At 44.9% G+C, this 21,242-nt stretch overlaps 1 protein-coding gene across 3 annotated transcripts in view; it reads left to right on the top strand.

The window, feature by feature from the left end:
- The window catches only part of LOC106611567 (uncharacterized), a 74,722-nt gene that overhangs the window by 38,759 nt on the left and 14,721 nt on the right, over positions 1-21,242 (top strand). For all 3 annotated transcript variants that reach the window (XM_045723609.1, XM_045723612.1, XM_045723611.1), the window contains 5 exons: positions 5,525-5,644; positions 6,492-6,543; positions 6,765-6,902; positions 8,594-8,676; positions 14,521-14,576. In XM_045723609.1, coding sequence (XP_045579565.1) covers positions 5,525-5,644; positions 6,492-6,543; positions 6,765-6,902; positions 8,594-8,676; positions 14,521-14,576 — 449 coding nt within the window. The remainder of the gene's footprint in view (positions 1-5,524; positions 5,645-6,491; positions 6,544-6,764; positions 6,903-8,593; positions 8,677-14,520; positions 14,577-21,242) is intronic.

Raw genomic sequence — 21,242 nt, forward strand, 5'->3', positions numbered from 1 at the left:
TCACGTGCTCAGTGTGAACCTGCTTTCATCTGTGAAGAGCACAGGGCGCCAGTGGCGAATTTGCCAATCTTGGTGTTCTCTGGCAAATGCCAAACGTCCTGCACGGTGTTGGGCTGTAAGCACAACCCCCACCTGTGGACGTCGGGCCCTCATACCACCCTCATGGAGTCTGTTTCTGACCGTTTGAGCAGACACATGCACATTTGTGGCCTGCTGGAGGTCATTTTGCAGGATTCTGGCAGTGCTCCTCCTGCTCCTCCTTGCACAAAGGCGGAGGTAGCGGTCCTCCTACGGCCTCCTCCACGTCTCCTGATGTACTGGCCTGTCTCCTGGTAGCGCCTCCATGCTCTGGACACTACGCTGACAGACACAGCAAACCTTCTTGCCACAGCTCGCATTGATGTGCCATCCTGGATGAGCTGCACTACCTGAGCCACTTGTGTGGGTTGTAGACTCCATCTCATGCTACCACTAGAGTGAAAGCACCGCCAGCATTCAAAATTGACCAAAACATCAGCCAGGAAGCATAGGAACTGAGAAGTGGTCTGTGGTCCCCACCTGCAGAACCACTCCTTTATTGGGGGTGTCTTGCTTATTGCCTATAATTTCCACCTGTTGTCTATTCCATTTGCACAACAGCATGTGAAATTTATTGTCTATCAGTGTTGCTTCCTAAGTGGACAGTTTGATTTCACAGAAGTGTGATTGACTTGGAGTTACATTGTGTTGTTTAAGTGTTCACTTTATTTTTATGAGCAGTGTGTGTGTGTGCGCACGAATGTCGACTCCCTCTCTCAGGACAGTTTCCTGATATTAGCCAAGCTCCCGTACTGTGGGCAGTGAAGCAGACAGATCGCCGATGGAAATGTAGAATTGTAGCTCTCTGTACTAAAACGTTGAAAATGTCTTCCACAGATCAATTCCATTTATCCTGCCTCTTATCACCCTCTTCTGACGTGCAGAAACCTGAAATGCATATTTAGCAGGGATTTCTGGACAAGCGTCATGGATTTTTCCACCTGAACATTCATTGATTTGAGGCTGACTTTTGAGTTTCTGATGCGACCAAAGGCTAACGTGGGGGTGTGACTGCCTCTAATGTGAATGTCAGCACTATAAGGGCAGCATTCATCACACACACACTCACACTAACTATAGGGTCGCATTAATCAGACTCGTGGAGTATGGATGTTAAAAACCCTTCTATTAGTCAGTGTTTGACATGGAGGTTTCTGTGTGAATGAATGAATAAATAAATAAATAAAAATGTTCAGAAAGGAAAATGGTTGATACGGCCATGAAATTGTTCAATAATGATTCATATTCACCCGATCCTTCAACCTTTCCTCATGAAGATGGTGCATTGAAAGATAACTTGTTCTATAAAGGGCTTACAAGTAAGCATTTCACTGTAAGGTTGTATTCGGTGCATGTGACAAATACGATTTGATTACGAGGAGGGCAACATGCAGTGCCTTCAGAAAGTATTCCTGCCCCTTGACTTATTCCACATTGTGGTGTTACAACCTGAATTCAAAATAGCAAGCTTTTTGTTTCTCACCCATCTACACACTACCCCATAATGACAGTGAAAACATGTTTTTAGACATTTTTGTACAGAAATATCTTATTTACATAAGTATTCACACCCCTGAGTCAATACATGATAGACTAAAGCTGTGAGTTTTTCTGGGTAAGTCTGTAAGAGCGTTCCATACCTGAAATTCTTCGTTCTCTGTTAAGTTGGTTATTGATCATTGCGAGACAGCCATTTTCAGGTCTTGCCTTAGCTTTTCAAACCGTATTAAGTTAGTTTTAACTTGGCTACTCAGGAACATTCAATGTTGTCTTGAAGCAACTCGTGTCTTTTTTTTTTGCCTTGTTTTAGGTTACTATCCTGCTCAAAGGTGAATTTGTCTCCCAGTGTCGGTTGGAATGCAGACTGAACTAAGTTTTTCTCTAGGATTTTGCCTGTGATTAGCTCTATTCAGATTATTTTTATAAAAATAAAAACTCCCTAGTCCTTCCTGATGACGGGCATACTCTTGTTGCAGCCACCACCATGCTTGAAAATATGAAGTGGTACTCATTGATGTTAGAATTGCCCCAAACATAACGCTTTGTGTTCAGGACATAAAGTACATTTATTTGCCACATTTTTGGCAGTTTAGTGCCTTATTTCAAACAGGATGTATGTTTTCGGAATATTTTTATTCTGTACAGGCTTCCTTTTCAGTGTCATTTAGGATATTAGCCTAGTAGTTAGAGCATTGGGCCAGTAACTGAAAGGTTGCTGGATCGAATCCCCAAGCTGACAAGGCAAAAATCTGTCCTTCTGTCCCTGAGCAAGGCAGTTTACCCACTGTTCCCCGGGCGCCGACGACTTGAATGTCGATTATGGCAGCCCCCCACACCTCTGCTTCAGAGGGGTTGGGTTAAATACGGAAGACACATTTCAGTTGAATGCATTGTTGTACAACTGACTAGGTTTCCCCCTTTCCCTTTCCTTTCCCTGGTATTGTGGAGTAACGATGTTGATCCATCCTCAGTTTTCTATCGCAGCCATTAAACTCTGTAACTGTTTTAAAGTCACCATTGGCCTCATGGTGAAATCCCTGAGCAGATTCCTTCTTCTCCGACAACTGAGTTAGGAAGGACTCCTGTATCTTTAGTGACTGGGTGTAGTGATAGACCATGGAATAATAATTAATATACTGTTTGCTTTGGTATTTTTTTTATTTTTACCCATCTATCAATAGGTGCTCTTTGCGAGGCATTGGAAAACCTCCATGGTCTTTGGTTGAATCTTTATTAGAAATTCACTGCTCAACTGAGGGACCTTACAATTATCTGTATGTCTGGGGTACAGAGATCAGGTAATCATTCAAAAATCATGAACACAGTGAGTCCATGCAACTATGTGACTTAAGCAAATTTTTACTCGTTAACTTATTTAGGCTTGCCATAACATAGGTTGAATGCTTATTGACTCAAGACATTTAAGCTTTTCATGTTTTATTAATTTGTAAACAGTTCTGAAGCATAATCCCATTTTGACATTATGGGGTATTTTGTGTAGTCCAGTGACAATCTCAATATATACATTTGAAATTCAAGCTGTAACAACAAGATGTGGAAACATCAAGGGGTGTGAGTAGTTTCTGAAGGCACGCTATACCTTTTATATTCAGAAGAGGTGGATGGGGTTTGGAGGGTGTGTTTAGAGTAACAAAATCGCTGCCAAGGCAACGTCTACTCTTCCTGGGGTCCAAACAGGAAACACATAAAATGAATAATATACAGTACATAATGTCTGTCTCTGGTGGGAATTCCACTAACGGTCCGTATGTAGCCAAACGTAGCTGCTGCTCATTCCGTTTGCGCGAAAATCGCTTAATGTTTTAAAACAGTATAGAGACACATACCAGCTCTACTGATAGTACTGCTACTACCCGCAGTACTACACCTGCACCTGTCGACGACACAAGTTCTGCTTCCACGAGCACATCCAATGCTAGCATCAGTAATTCTACATTTGTTGTTAGCCCAGCTAGCATGGAGACTGACAGTTGTGAATCTGATGCAGCAGAAGATACTGCTCGCTTACCCGGGAAAGCACCGAACAACAGACCGGGACGTTGGACCATCGAAGAGGCGCAAATATGATGAGAACTACATTGATTTGGGGTTCACTTATATTGGAAGTAGTGCCTTTCCTCAAACACAGTCAGTACTTTTGCACATATAACAATCTCACAACTCGAAGAAACCTTCACTCTTGCGCAGACATTTAGAAACAAAACATGCCAATTTGAAAAATAAGCCACGGAAGTTTGAGTGAAAATTAAGACTTGAGTAGTAAGATGTATAAAAGCAACAGATACCATGAATGAGAAGGGTCTAGAAGCGTCTTATATGGTGAGCTACCGAGTGGCTAGGTCAGGCAAGCCCCATGCTATTGTGGAGGACTTAATTCTTCCTGCTGCCACGGATATGGCTGGGACAATGCTGGGGGAAATGGCCCAAAAAACTATACAGACAATGCCTTAATCAAAAAAATGTTTCACGACATCAGTGACATGGCAGGAGCTGTTTTGAAACAATTACTGCGTCGCATACAAGCCAGTGAATTCTATGCGTTACAGCTGAATGAGTCAACAGACGTGGCGGGCTTGGCACTGCGCCTGGTATATGTCCGTTACGTTTATGGGGGATCAATTAAGGAAGACATCCTCTTCTGCAAACCACTGGAAACCAGGACAACAGGAGAGGATATTTTTTAAAGTACTGGACAGCTTTGTGACATCAAATGGACTTTGGTGGTCAAGATGTTGGTATATGTACTGTGATGGCACAAAAGCCACAAAATAGTGGAGTGGTAATGCACGTGGGTACACTGCAGCATCCACCGAGGCTCTTGCTGCCAAGGAAATGCCTGACAGCTTGAAAGACATTTTAGACACTACAGTGAAAATGGTTAACTTTAAAGCAAGGCCCCTGAACTCTCGTGTATTTTCTGCGGTATGCAATGATTTGGGCAGCGACCATGTAACGCTTTTACAACATACAGAAAGAAGTGTGCTGTATGTGTCTGACTATGTATGACTGTCTGTCTCTGATTTATGTATGATCATACATGCACTACTGTTCAAAAGTTTGGGGTCACTTAGAAATGTCCTTGTTTTTGAAAGAACTTCTCGCATGGAATAACCTTCATTTCTCAGAAAGAATAGACGGACAAGTTTCAGAAGAAATGTCTTTGTTTCTGGCCATTTTGAGCTTGTAATCGAACTGTCTTTGACTGTAACTGTCTATGACCCTGAGTGTCTCTGATTCTGTGTGTCTTTGACTGACTGTGTGCTGACGCTCCAGATACTGAACTAGTCTATTGTATGTTGGTTTATTCCATGTGTAAGACTGTTATGTGTCGAACTGCTTTGCTTCATCTTGGCCAGGTCGCATTTGCAAATGAGAACTTGTTTTCAACTAGCCTACCTGGTTAAATAAAGGTGAAATAAATAAGGCCAGTTTTATTTCTTCTTTAATCAGTACAACAGTTATCAGCTGTGCAAACATAATTGCAAAAGGGTTTTCTAATGATCAATTAGCCTTTTAAAATGATAAACTTGGATTAGCTAACACAATGTGCCATTGGAACACAGGAGTGATGGTTGCTGATAATGGGCCTCTGTACGCCTATGTAGATATTCCATTAAAAATCAGGCGTTTCCAGCTACAATAGTCATTTACAATATTAACAATGTCTACACTGTATTTCTGATGTTATTTTAATGGACAAATGTGCTTTTCAAAAACAAGGACATTTCTAAGTGACCCCAAACCTTTGAACGTTGGTGTGTATGAGAAGACAGTGTTGGACTTCTACCTCACCTGTCTGTTAATCTCCTGCTATATAGGAGACTGTAGCTCTGAGGAAGCAGGGTATAGGCGTAGTGCTGAGTTAACATGTTAACATGTTATCATAATAGTAGTACTACCCTGTTCTGTGTCTGGTACTATATAGGAGGGGACTGTAGCTCTGAGGAAGCAGGGTATAGGCGTGGTCATGGACTCCAAACTACCTCACCTAATCGGCATCGATGATGATCTTCTCAGCAATGGCATCATTCTCTATCATTTAAAAGTGAGTAAGACAAATACATAGAGTATACTGTATACACTGAGTGTATAAAACTTTAGGAACGTCTTCCAAATTTTGATTTGCACTCCCTTGTGCCTTCAGAACAGCCTCAATTTGTCAGGGCATGGACTCTACAAGGTGTCGAAAGCATTCCACAGGGATGCTGGCCCATGTTGACTGCAATGCTTCCCACAGTTGTCATTGGCTGGATGTTCTTTGGGTGGTGGACCATTCTTCATAGACATGAGAAACTGTTGAGCGTGAAAAACCCAGCAGTGTTGCAGTTCTTGATACAAACTGGTGTGCCTTGCATCTACTACCATAGCACATTCAAAGGCACTTAAATATTTTGTCTTTCCCATTCACCCTCTGAATGGCAAAGATGCACAATCCATGTCTCAATTGTTTCATGGCTTAAAAATCCTTTAACCTCTGTCCTTCCCTTCAACTGCACTGATTGAAGTGGATTTAACAAGTGACATCAATAAGGGATCACAGCTTTCACCTGGTCAGTCTGTCATGGAAAGAGCAGGTGTTCCTAATGTTTTGTACACTCGGTGTACTTTCTCAGTGGGTCTGTGGTACTAGCCAATAGTGTAGCTTGTTTTAAAACTACTGCTAAATGTGGAAAATCCATATTAGTTTATTCACTACTGGTCTCTTAGTCTACATACCAAATGTCACCCTCTTCCCTTTTAAAGTGCACTCCATTTGACCAGGGCTATAGTAGTGCACTATATACGGAATAGGGTGCCGTTTGGGATGCATCCTTAGATTTGGATTCTCCCGTGAGCAAATCAGCTTACCATCAGGCAGACCTAATGGCATTGGCCTTGTGATCTGATTGCAGGAGGGCAGGACGCTGGTGGGTCGAGACGAGGCTTCATCCAATCCGGATATTGGTGAGTCAGTAGGCAGACAGGATATCTGCTGTGGGCTGTTGCTTGGGGTTCATGTGAGTTTAGTGTTATTCCAGAGCATTAGACACTCATTTTCCTGTGTCTTACACTGATCATTATATGATCTAGATAAGTGATTCTGAGCCTCACCTCAACTGACCCCCTTAAACTCACGCTTTTTCTACATCAACCTCTGACCGCTTCTCTCCCTTTCTTCCCTGCAGTGCTACATGGTGCTGGTCTGCTGGATGAACACTGTGTGTTTGAGAACCGTGATGGAGTTGTGACTCTGATCCCCCAGACGGGGGCACTGTGCTCTGTCAACCAACTGGAGACGACCCTGCCCTGTCAGCTGACACAGGGTAAGAAGCTGTGTGTGTCATCTCTCATCTCCCGGTCGTGTGTGAGTGTGTGTAGAGACTCTGCAGGATAATGTGTACAAAATCCTCTCTCTGACCCTGGGAGTTGGAGGCACAAGCTTTGAGGCTCACAAACTTTGCGACTGGTCATTTCCGTCCTCCAACCGGGGCGCTGGGACAGTTGGTCATTTCCGTCCTCCAACCGGGGCGCTGGGACAGTTGGTCATTTCCGTCCTCCAACCGGGGCGCTGGGACAGTTGGTCATTTCCGTCCTCCAACCGGGGCGCTGGGACAGTTGTACCTATAATCTAAACCGGCGCATCTCTTTCAATGAGCCTGTGTGGACTTGGAAGACATCTTTCCCCTTCTTACTTTGGGACTAGACAACACAACTCTTAACTTTCAGGCAACTTGACAAATAAACAGAAAAAGTTTTACTCATTTTCTCAGTCCTTTGCCGCGGTAAAGTGAATATATTGCCATGAAGTACACAATCTCTCTGACATGATTGGCTTTCGTCAAGACCCCGGCTGGGTGATTTACCGAAGGTAATAGGCTAGAAAAACTCTAGGATGTGTTGTAAAGCTATGGAATAGAGGCTGGTATTGGGGCTTATATATCTAGCAGGCTCACACTTAAAAGATTTTCTCCAGGTCTCACATGCACGCTCGCTCTCTCCTTCTTTCTGTGCAGAAAATACTAATCTTGCTTCGATTAATAGCTTCTGACGAGTGACAATGCACCTGAGCTGCAACAGGAGCAGAAATTACTATCATTTGTTGTGTAGAAAATGGCCTGAGATGCAGTTGCTTCGGAGGGGCTATTGGGTCAATTGAAATGGCTATGAAGGAGTAGTTGCAGGGACCTTTTGATGTGGGGTGCTGGGACTCTCACTCTTTCTCCTCTATCCTCTCACTCACACACACACGCACACGCACAGCTGTTCTTTATTTCTGAGCCAGAGCCGGTTGGTGTAAGCGAGGCTACGATTGGAAAAAAGCTTACAGGCAGACAGACCTGGCAGAGCTAACTGAATAGTGGGTTTTTCTATCGGGGCCAAAGTTAGCTCTTCAGCTCTCTGCCTGCCTGACTGGCTCTATTCCCACTTTTCTGTAAAGGTTGATCCTGGTCTCTACTTCAGACCCCACTCTGCTATCACCACCATCTGCCAATTGACCGGAGAGGCCTGGAGCTTTGTTCAGGGCTTTTTCCAAGGCCTCTCACCCACAAATGTTTAGTAAAATAAATGTCATCTGCCCTGTGGAGAAGGGATGTGAGCGTGGTTCACAGCCACTCCTGACTGGTAACACTGAATGCTTCAGAGGGAGACACAATGCAGGAATTTGAAGTGGATACCATGAGAAGAGGTGAAGAGGCAGCACTTTAATCTTAACAACATTTGGGAGAGATGTGTTGTGCGCCTCCCACTAAAACTGAACCCACTTTATCAGCTTTTAATACTGTTCTAATTACCAACCGTCCACTGCCACAGCACTCAACTCAGGGCTGGTTTCCCAGACACCGATCAAGCTTAGTCCTGGACTAAAAATCTATTTCAATAGAGATTCTCTTTAGTCCAGGACTAAGTTTTTTATCTTTGTCCAGGAAACCAACCATCAGTGTAAAACTTTGTTCACGTTATAACTATGTTCCATTTACATTGAGCATGTTTGTCTCTGTCTGGTTGGTTTCAGGTGCAGTAATCCAGTTAGGGAGAGGGACTATATTCCGTTTCAACCATCCTAATGAAGCTGAACATCTCAGAGAGCAACACAAGGTGAGTCACACCACAACCACTCTTACTAACCCAACCCCCCCGACCACACCACAACCACTCTTACTAACCCAACCCCCCCCGACCACACCACAACCACTCTTACTAACCCAACCCCCCCGACCACACCACAACCACTCTTACTAACCCAACCCCCCCGACCACACCACAACCACTCTTACTAACCCAACCCCCCCAGACCACACCACAACCACTCTTACTAACCCAACCCCCCCAGACCACACCACAACCACTCTTACTAACCCAACCCCCCAGACCACACCACAACCACTCTTACTAACCCAACCCCCCGACCACACCACAACCACTCTTACTAACCCAACCCCCCCGACCACACCACAACCACTCTTACTAACCCAACCCCCCCCCGACCACACCACAACCACTCTTACTAACCCAACCCCCCCAGACCACACCACAACCACTCTTACTAACCCAACCCCCCCCAGACCACACCACAACCACTCTTACTAACCCAACCCCCCCCCGACCACACCACAACCACTCTTACTAACCCAACCCCCCCGACCACACCACAACCACTCTTACTAACCCAACCCCCCCCGACCACACCACAACCACTCTTACTAACCCAACCCCCCCGACCACACCACAACCACTCTTACTAACCCAACCCCCCCCGACCACACCACAACCACTCTTACTAACCCAACCCCCCCGACCACACCACAACCACTCTTACTAACCCAACCCCCCCCGACCACACCACAACCACTCTTACTAACCCAACCCCCCCAGACCACACCACAACCACTCTTACTAACCCCCCGACCACACCACAACCACTCTTACTAACCCAACCCCCCAGACCACACCACAACCACTCTTACTAACCCAACCCCCCCAGACCACACCACAACCACTCTTACTAACCCAACCCCCCCGACCACACCACAACCACTCTTACTAACCCAACCCCCCCGACCACACCACAACCACTCTTACTAACCCAACCCCCCCGACCACACCACAACCACTCTTACTAACCCAACCCCCCCCAGACCACACCACAACCACTCTTACTAACCCAACCCCCCCCAGACCACACCACAACCACTCTTACTAACCCAACCCCCCGACCACACCACAACCACTCTTACTAACCCAACCCCCCGACCACACCACAACCACTCTTACTAACCCAACCCCCCCGACCACACCACAACCACTCTTACTAACCCAACCCCCCAGACCACACCACAACCACTCTTACTAACCCAACCCCCCCCAGACCACACCACAACCACTCTTACTAACCCAACCCCCCCAGACCACACCACAACCACTCTTACTAACCCAACCCCCCCAGACCACACCACAACCACTCTTACTAACCCAACCCCCCCCGACCACACCACAACCACTCTTACTAACCCAACCCCCCCAGACCACACCACAACCACTCTTACTAACCCAACCCCCCCAGACCACACCACAACCACTCTTACTAACCCAACCCCCCCGACCACACCACAACCACTCTTACTAACCCAACCCCCCCCACCACACCACAACCACTCTTACTAACCCAACCCCCCGACCACACCACAACCACTCTTACTAACCCAACCCCCCCCAGACCACACCACAACCACTCTTACTAACCCAACCCCCCCGACCACACCACAACCACTCTTACTAACCCAACCCCCCCGACCACACCACAACCACTCTTACTAACCCAACCCCCCCAGACCACACCACAACCACTCTTACTAACCCAACCCCCCCCAGACCACACCACAACCACTCTTACTAACCCAACCCCCCCCAGACCACACCACAACCACTCTTACTAACCCAACCCCCCCAGACCACACCACAACCACTCTTACTAACCCAACCCCCCCGACCACACCACAACCACTCTTACTAACCCAACCCCCCCAGACCACACCACAACCACTCTTACTAACCCAACCCCCCCCAGACCACACCACAACCACTCTTATTCTCTTGGGGCCAGTTTCCCGGACACCGACTAAGCCTATCCCTGGACTAAAAAACACTTTCAATAGACAATTTACATTTAGCATGCTCTTTATTCCAGGGCTAGTTTTGTATTAATATTTTTGGGAAATCAGTCCTTGCAACCCAATCAACTCTTATTTCCAGACCAGAGTAAACTCCAGCCCAGAACATAACCTTACATTTCCCTAACTTTCCTGTTATAGATCAGTTAGCTTGTGATTTCTGCTCAAGTTTATCTAACCCAGTACGTAAAGTCATTTGCAATTCTTCATCTCGGAGTCATAATTAGTGCTGTGCCGTCGGATATATATCAAACAAGGAAAAAACACATCTTCAAAGAAATGCATCTTCCACTTCCTCTAAGCTATCACTGTAAATACTGTATCTCCTCCTACTTTACCATGTCTGTACACACACACACACACACACACACACACACACACACACACACACACACACACACACACAGAGATGTGAAGCACTTCTGGTAACACCTGCTGGCATAATACTTCATAGCTTGTTATCAACAAGTATTTATTTATAATGTCTTATAATAAGGCATATAATATGCTCTCAAGGTGGCTGGTATTTAGTCAGGATCATGATGATTGTAAGACATAAGGGGGTCATATATTGTATGCTTATGACAAGTCTAGTCTAACTGAATTAAAATGCATTATATACCTGCTGGTTTTAAGTACTGTAAAGTGTTACCGAACTGCTTCTTTGGATAATGGGCTGTAACTGGCAGGTTCCAGGCTCAGTGCTCTTTATAGTGTACTACTTTTGACCAGGGACCATAGGGCACTTTGTAGGGAATAGGGTTCCATTTGGGACGCTGACATCCATTTACTGAGGCAGGTTCAGCAGGTAATGGTAGAGTTCCAGGTTGTTAAGTCCTTTTAATGTAGAGTATATTTCATGAAGCCAGTGACTGATGCAAGAGTTTCTATACCAACAATTATTAGTTAATACTTGCTGTAAGCACCTTTTGGAAGCCATTACATCTGTAAATCCTATTGAATGAGATTGTATCAACTCTTAGGTAAACATATAAGATTCAGTCCAATTGCTCAATACATTTGCTTGTGAATCATTGGGCAGGAATGGCCCTGGAGGACATGGTTGCTGATTTTAGGGGCTCCTAATCAATTGTGCTATTGTGTTTAACTTTGTACATAATGTTTCTGCCAACGTCTCTTATGACCGAAAAGAGCTTCGGGATATCAGGACAGCGATAACTCCCCTCGCACAAAGATTTTTTTCTTTAAAGAGTCGACGCAAAGATTTACTTCAGACACCGGGACGAGGCCCAAATCCCTGTCAATCGCTTGAAGAGACTGAGATATCGGGGACGTAGTTTGGGATGCCTTGTAAGGATCCGAAGGCGAGTGGGTAATCCGCCTCTACCATCAGTCCTATTAGCCAACGTGCAATCATTGGATAATAAAATCGATGAGCTCTGATCAAGACTAACCTACCAACGGGACATTAAAAACTGTAATATCTTCTGTTTAACCGAGTCGTTGCTGAACGACGACATGGATAACATACAGTTGGCTGGGTTTTCCATACATCGGCATAGATAGAACAGCTGCCTCTAAGACAAGAGGTGGCGGTCTGTCTGTGGCGGTCTGTACTGTACGTACATACATACCCCAACCAGAAGTCATGACAAAAATTACAGGCAACATCCACACTGAGCTAAAGGGTAGAGCTGCCGCTTTCAAGGAGCGGGACTCTAACCCGGAAGCTTTGAAGAAATCCCGCTATGGCCTCCGATGAACCATCAAACAAGCAAAGCGTTAATATAGGACTAAGATTGGATCGTACTACACCGGCTCCAACACTCGTCGGATGTGGCAGTGCTTGCAAGCTATTAGACTATAAAGGGAAGCACAGCCGCGAGCTTCCGAGTGACACAAGCGAACCAGACGAGCTAAATTACTTAAATGCTCGCTTCGAGGCAAGCAACACTGAAGCATGCATGAGAGCACCAGCTGTTCCAGATGACTGATCACGGTCTCCGTAGCCGATGTGAGTAAGATCTTTAAACAGGTCAACATTCACAAGACTGCAGGGCCAGACGGATTACCAGGACGTGTATTCCGAGCATGCGCTGACCTACTGGCAAGTGTCTACACTGACATTTTCAAACTGGCCCTGACCGGGTCTGTAATACCAACATGTTTCAAGCAGACCACCATAGTCTCTGTATCCAAGAACATGAAGGCAACCTGCCTAAATGCCTACCAACCCGTAGCACTCACGTCTGTAGCATGAAGTGCTTTGACAGGCTGGTCATATCTCACATCAACACCATTATCACAGAAACCTAAACTCTCCAATTTGCATACCACCTCCACAGATGATGCAGTCTCTATTGCACTCCACACTGCCCTTTCCCACCTGGACAAAAGGAACACTTACGTGAGAATTCTATTCATTGACTACAGCTCAGTGTTCAACACCATAGTGCCCTCAAAGCTCATCACTAAGCTAAGGACCCTGGGACTAAACACCTCCCTCTGCAACTGGATCCTGGACTTCCTGACGGGCCACCCCCAGGTGGTAAGGGTAGGTAACACATCTGCTACGCTGATCCTCATGGGCGCGTGCTCAGTCCCCTCCTGTACTCCCTGTTCAACCATGACTGCATGGCCAAGCACAACTCCAACATCATTAAGTTTGCCGACGACACAACAGTGGTAGGCCTGATCACTGACAACGATGAGACAGCCTATAGACCTGGCAGTGTGGTGCCAGGATAACAACCTCTCCCTCAACGTGATCACGACAAAGATGATTGTGGACTACAGGAAAACGAGGGCCGAGCACGTCCCCATTCTCATCGACAGGGCTGTAGTGGAGCAGGTCGAGAGCTTCAAGTTCATTGGTGTCCATGTCACCAACAAACTATCATGGTCCAAACACACCAAGACAGTCATGAAGAGGGCACGACAACGCGTATTCCCCCTCAGGAGACTGAAAAGATTTGACATGGGTCATCAGATCCTCAAAAGGTTCTACAGCTTCACCATCGAGAGCATCCTGACTGGTTGCATCACTGCCTGGTATGGCAACTCAGTACATCATCACTGGGGCCAAGCTTCCTGCCATCCAGGACCTCTATACTGGTGTCAGAGGAAGGAAGACCTTAAAAATTTCCAGACTCTAGCCACCCTAGACCCCCCCCCCCCCCCATCATTTGTTATGCTGCTGCTACTCTGTTTATCTATGCTTAGTCACTTTACCTTTTTTATTTACTTCAGTTTATTTTAGTAAATCATTTCATAACACTTTATTTTTCTTACAAACCCTTATCCAAGAATGTATTTAAGTAAGCATTTCACTGTTGTATTCGATGCATAAACTTTGATTTAAACTTGTCTCTGCTTTTCAAGCAAATTTAATTCAGGACTGAGACTGGAACAATCAACACCTATTGGAAAGCCATTCTGGTCTGACTTTGGAATTAGTTTGATTGTCCTGCTGAAAAATATAGACAACTTTTTAATGATTTGAAAGAATTTCAATACATTTTCTTTCACTTAGAAAATGTGGACTAGATTGGTAGGAAAATATCTAATGTAATCTTTTTTTAATTGTTGACTTTCACTAAGCACTGTAATTGCCCGGTCTTTGGAAGGACGACAAGTGTATAGATCAGGAACAGCATGTTCAATGTCTCCATGTTTTCAAAACCATTTGGAGCTTAGTTTCCATTATGTCCATAAAGTCCTTTGGTGGGACCTCTTATGTTTGCAACATCCAGTTGTTTTTACTAGTGAAAGTGTGTGTGTGTAATACTGTGTATCTTATGTTTTCTCCCAGAGTGGCCTTCTCTCCAGCCTTTCCTTGACCGACTTCTCCAGGCTTTTCCATCCTGGGTGAGTTAACCTCTATGGGCTAGGTGGGACGCTAGCGTGCCACCCGTGGTGCACTCCATCAACAGCAGGTGCATTTCAAGAGCGGCAAATTTGAATCCAAATAAATGTCAAAATTCAAATTTTTCAAACATACAACTATTTTACACCCTTTGAAAGATAAACATCTCCTTAATCTAACCACGTTTTACGATTTCAAAAAGGTTTTACGGCGAAAGCATAAATTTAGAGTATGTTAGGACAGTACATTTACAAGAGTTGTGTGTAATGTTTTGTCAATTCAAAGACGGTCACACAAACCATAAAACCAGCTAAAAGGATGCACTAACCTTTTACAATCTCCATCAGATGACACTCCTAGGACATTATGTTAGACAATGCATGCATTTTTAGTTCTATCAAGTTCATATTTATATCCAAAAACAGCGTTTTACTATGGCATTGATGTTGAGGAAATCGTTTCCCTCCAATAACAGGCAGTCAAGTCAGTACCACAAATGAAATAATTAAAATTAGAAAACATTGGTAAAATATTATATTGTCATTTAAAGAATTATAGATTTACATCTCTTGAACGCAATCAACTTGCCAGATTTAAAAATAACCTTACTGGGAAATCACACTTTGCAATAATCTGAGCACTGCGGGGAGATCATGTTGGGGAGATCTAAAATCGAAAATACTATGTAAATAATCCATTACCTTTGATTCTCTTCATCAGATGTCACTTCCAGGTATCACAGGTCCATAACGAATGTAGTTTTGTTCAAAAAAGCTCATCATTTATGTCCAAAAATCTCCGTCTTGTTAGCACATGATCTAAGCCAGCCGGACTTCTCGTCATGAACGAGGGGAAAAAATATATTTCCGTTCGTTCAAACATGTCAAACGTTGTATAGCATTAATCATTAGGGCCTTTTTTAACCAGAACATGAATAATATTCAAGGTGGACGAATGCATACTCTTTTATAACGTATTGGAACGAGGGTACCCAACATGAACTCGCGCGCCAGGTGTCTAATGGGCCATCATCGTTCCATGGCTCTTGTTCGGTCAGATCTCCCTCCAGAAGACTCAAAACACTTTGTAAAGGCTGGTGACATCTAGTGGAAGCAATAGGAAGTGCCAAAATATTCCTCAGCCCCTGTTTTTCAATGGGATAAGTTTAAAGGTAATACAACACATCAGGTATCCACTTCCTGTCAGAAAATGTCTCAGGGTTTTGCCTGCCAAATGAGTTCTGTTATACTCAGACACCATTCAAACAGTTTTAGAAAATTTAGGGTGTTTTCTATCCATATGTAATAAGTATATGCATATTCTAGTTACTGGGTAGGAGTGGTAACCAGATTAAATCGGGTATGTTTTTTTTATCCAGCCGTGTCAATACTGCCCCCTAGCCCTAACAGGTTAACACGCATGCATGCACACACGCACGCACCCATGAACCCCCCCCTCCACTCCCATAATATTGCAACTACACAAACATGTCATTGGATGGGTATTCTAATTTCTTGGTAACAATTAGATACCTTACTGTAACGGTTTTCCATTTAAAATGGTAAAGACAGGTGGTAGTTTCATCAGCTGTTGTGCAATATGATTTTTGACTGCACTAGAAACCAGTAGGCTTCTCCAGTCGGAGATGACGTTACATAAATAAATAAAAAATTGAGGATCAGAACACCATTAAGGCAGAGGATTATTTACATTGTGGTCCTCCTCGGTGTTGCTTGTTGCCTAGTGTTGGTCAGTCTGGCATGAAGACCAAATAAAACCCATTTGTCACTGCTCCCTCCAATTGAAGTGTAAGTGGGGAGCGTACACACACATACACACTCCTGTAGACCACTGATGGAGTAGGACACAGCAGGCTTCTCTCAGCCTCTGTGTGGGGGTGATCACAGTAGGCCTGTTCCTTGGCTCCTAGGCCTGGTTGTGTGATCTGGTGTTACAGCTACTACTCCTGTCTGACTTGTAATTTACTCCGCAAGACAACGTCCCCTAACAGCGGCACAGCACTCTCCTGCAGGCTTTAGACAGAAGATATGATTTGGAGAGGGGATTGAGGGAGATGGATGGAGGGAGGGAGATGTGGTGGAGGGAGGGTCTGCGAGGGAATGTGAGGAGAAAAGATGGAGGGGGAGGGAAGGAGACAAAGATAGAAGACAGGAGATGGAGAGAACGAGCTAGTCAGATGAGATGGATATCCTCTCGTGCTAGTGGGTGATATTGAGAATGCAATCTTGGAGAAGTTCAGAGGTCGTATATCCTAGTGGGATTCAGAGGGATAAGATACAACCATCAGTGTTAGAGATGTCTCTAACACTGAAAGATAGCAGACAGACAAAACAAAGCTAAAACACAGATACGACAACATGCAGCCACCATAGTTACCACACACTCTAAAGCCAGGTGGACAGTTTCTCACATTAAACCACTTTTTCTTTTTTTTTTTGTCTTGCCAACGTAATGGTGCGCAGACTAAGCTATGTAGCACAGACGGGTGTCGCACACTACGAGATTCTTAACTTGATCGTGAGGATTCTCGATAATGTTGTTTCGCAAAAATGTGATTAGATTTAACATAGCTATGAGCTGTGGCTCAAATCAAATTTTATTAGTCACATGTGTGAAAATACAACAGGTGGGGACCTTACAGTGAAATGCTTACTTATGTGTTATTGACTGTATGCTTGTTTATCCCACATGTAACTCTGTTGTTTTTTTGTCACACTGCTTTGCTTTATCTTGGCCAGGTCGCAGATGTAAATGAGAACTTGTTCTCAACTGGCCTACCTGGTTAAATAAAGGTGAAATAAATAAAAACTACAAAAAAACAATGCAGTTAAAAAAAATACATATAAGAAACAAAAGTAACAAGTAATTAAAGAGCAGCAGTAAAATAACAATAGGGTGACTATATACAGGGGGGTACCGGTACAGAGTCAATGTGAGGGGGCACCGGTTAGTTGAAGTAATATGTACATGTAGGTAAAGTTATTAAAGTGACTATGCATAGATTATAACAACAGAGTAGCAGTGGTATAAAAAAGAGGGGGGGAGGGGGGTCATTTGATTAGATGTTCAGGAGTCTTGTGGCTTGGGGGTGGAAGGGAAGCTGTTTAGAAGCCTCTTGGACCCAGACTTGGCTCTACGGTACCGCTTGCCATACGGTAGCAGGGAGAACAGTCTAGGGTGGCTGGATAATTATTTGTATTTTTTTTAATTACCCCTTTTTTTTCTCCCCAATTTCGTGGTATCCAATTGGTAGTTAGTCTTGTCTCATCGCTGCAACTCCCGTACGGACTCGGGAGAGACAAAGGCTGAGAGCCATGCGTCCTCCGAAACACAACCCAACCAAGCCGCACTGCTTCTTGACACAATGCACATCCATCCCGGAAGCCAGCCGCACCAATGTGTCGGAGGAAACACCATACACCTGGCAACCTGGTCACTGCGCCCGGCCTGCCACAGGAGTCGCAAGTGCGCGATGAGACAAGGATATTCCTGCCGGCCACACCCTCCCTAACCCGGACAACGCTGGGCCAATTGAGCGTCGCCCCATGGGCCTCCCGGTCGCGGCCGGCTGCGACAGAGCCTGGACTCGAACCCAGAATCTCTGGTGGCACAGCTAGCACTGCGATGCAGTGCCTTAGACCACTGCGCCACCCAGGAGGCTCTGTGGCTGGAGTTTTTGACAATTTTTAGGGCCTTCCTCTGACACCGCCTGGTAAAGAGGTCCTGGATGGCAGGAAGCTTGGCCCCAGTGATGTACTGGGCTGTACGCACTACCCTCTGTAGCGCCTTGCGGTCGGAGGCTGAGCAATTGCCATACCAGGCAGTGATGCAACCAGTCAGGATGTTCTCGATGGTGCAGCTGTAGAACCGTTTGGAGGATCTGAGGACACATGCCAAATCTTTTCAGTCTCCTGAGGGGGAGTAGGTTTGGTCATGCCCTCTTCACGACTTTCACGACTGTCTTTGTATGCTTGGACCATGTTGGTGTTGTGGACACCAAGGAACTTGAATCTCGCCGACATTTTGAATTGAATAACATTGCTTGTGAACTTCAGAGCCCTCCGGGATTACATCTTTGACCTGCTCAAATTAAACGAGTGTCGGTCGCACGCCCAGTGTAAGCGACGACATGGGGATTCCCCCCAATCTCAAAACATTTGTCTGGGACAGCTAAATCATGGCCAAAATCATTTAGTGTACACCCTGCTTAACAGATAATGGACTGAGAAGACTGGGATAGTTTTGGCTGCTCTAAAATGAGGTGTGTGCGTGTACAGTATATCGAGAGACTCATATATATATATAGATAGATAGATAGATAGATAGATAGAGATATAGTTGGAGTCATTGAAACTCGTTTTTCAACCACTCCACACATTTCTTGTTAACAAACTATAGTTTTGGAAAGTCGATTAAGACATCTACTTTGTGCATGACACAAGTCATTTTTCCAACAATTGTTTACAGACAGATTATTTCACTATCACAATTCCAGTGGGTCAGAAGTTTACATACACTAGGTTGACTGGGCCTTTAGCTTGAAAAACAGCTTGAAAAATTCTAGAAAATTGTCATGCTTTAGAAGCTTCTGATAGGCTAATTGACATCATTTGAGTCAATTGGAGGTGTACCTGTGGATGTATTTCAAGGCCTACTATCAAACACAGTGCCTTTTTGCTTGACATCATGGGAAAATCTAAATAAATCAGCCAAGACCTCAGAGAAAAAAAAAATGTAGAACTCCAAGTCTGGTACATCCTTGGGAGTAATTTCCAAACGCCTGAAGGTACCACGTTCATCTGTACAAACAATAGTACGCACCATGGGACCACGCATCCGTCATACCGCTCAGGAAGGAGACGCGTTCTGTCTCCTGGAGATTAATGTGCTTTGGTGCGAAAAGTGCAAATCAATCCCAGAACAACAGCAAAGGACCTTGTGAAGATGCTGGAGGAAACGGGTACAAAGTATCTAAATCCACAGTAAAACGAGTCCTATATCGACATAACCTGAAAGGCCGCTCAGCAAGGTAGAAGCCACTGCTCCAAAACCGCTATAAGAAATCCAGACTACAGTTTGCAACTGCACATGGGGACAAAGATTGTACTTTTTGGAGAAATGTCCTCTGGTCTGATGAAACAAGAATAGAACTGTTTGGCCATAATGACCATTGTTATGTTTGGAGGAAAAAGGGGGATGCTTGCAAACCGAAGAACACCATCCCAACCGTGAAGCACAGAGGTGGCAGCATCATGTTGTGGGGGTGCTTTGCTGCAGGAGGGACTGGTGCACTTCACAAAATAGATGGCATCTTGAGGTGGTAAAACGGCTTTAGGACAACAAAGTCGAGCTATTGGCGTGGCCATCGCAAAGCCCTGACCTCAATCTTATAGAACATTTGTGGGTAGAACTGAAAAAGCATGTGCGAGCGAAGGAGGCCTACAAACCTGACTCAGTTACACCAGCTATGTCAGGAGGAATGGGCCAAAATTCAACCAACTTATTGTGTGAAGCTACCCGTAACATTTGACCCAAGTTAAACTATTTAAAGGCAATGCTACCAAATACTAATTGAGTGTATTTAAACTTCTGACCCACTGGGAATGTGATGGAAGAAATAAAAGTTGAAATAAATAATTCTATATTATTCTGACATTTCACATTCTTAAAATAAAGTGGTGATCCTAACAAACCAAAGACAGGGAATTTTACTAGGATTAAATGTCAGGAATTGTGAAACACTTTAGTTGAATACATTTAAACTCAGTTTATGTAAACTTCCAACTTCAAGTGTGTATATATATACTGCTCAAAAAAATAAAGGGAACACTTAAACAACATAATGTAACTCCAAGTCAATCACACTTCTGTGAAATCAAACTGTCCACTTAGGAAGCAACACTGATTGACAATAAATTTCACATGCTGTTGTGCAAATGGAATAGACAACAGGTGGAAATTATAGGCAATAAGCAAGACACCCCCAATAAAGGAATGGTTCAGCAGGTGGGGACCGCAGACCACTTCTCAGTTCCTATGCTTCCTGGCTGATGTTTTGGTCACTTTTGAATGCTGGCGGTGCTTTCACTCTAGTGGTAGCATGAGACGGACTCTACAACCCACACAAGTGGCTCAGGTAGTGCAGCTCATCCAGGATGGCACATCAATGCGAGCTGTGGCAAGAATGTTTGCTGTGTCTGTCAGCGTAGTGTCCAGAGCATGGAGGCGCTACCAGGAGACAGTCCAGTACATCAGGAGACGTGGAGGAGGCCGTAGGAGGGCAACAACCCAGCAGCAGGACCGCTACCTCCGCCTTTGTGCAAGGAGGAGCACTGCCAGAGCCCTGCAAAATGACCTCCAGCAGACCACAAATGTGCATGTGTCTGCTCAAATGGTCAGAAACAGACTCCATGAGGGTGGTATGAGGGCCCGACGTCCACAGGTGGGGGTTGTGCTTACAGCCCAACACCGTGCAGGACGTTTGGCATTTGCCAGAGAACACCAAGATTGGCAAATTCGCCACTGGCGCCTTGTGCTCTTCACAGATGAAAGCAGGTTCACACTGAGCACGTGACAGAGTCTGGAGACGCCGTGGAGAATGTTCTGCTGCCTGCAACATCCTCCAGCATGACCGGTTTGGCAGTGGG

Source organism: Salmo salar, chromosome ssa01, assembly GCF_905237065.1.
Source record: "Salmo salar chromosome ssa01, Ssal_v3.1, whole genome shotgun sequence".
Classification (NCBI taxonomy): domain Eukaryota; kingdom Metazoa; phylum Chordata; class Actinopteri; order Salmoniformes; family Salmonidae; genus Salmo; species Salmo salar.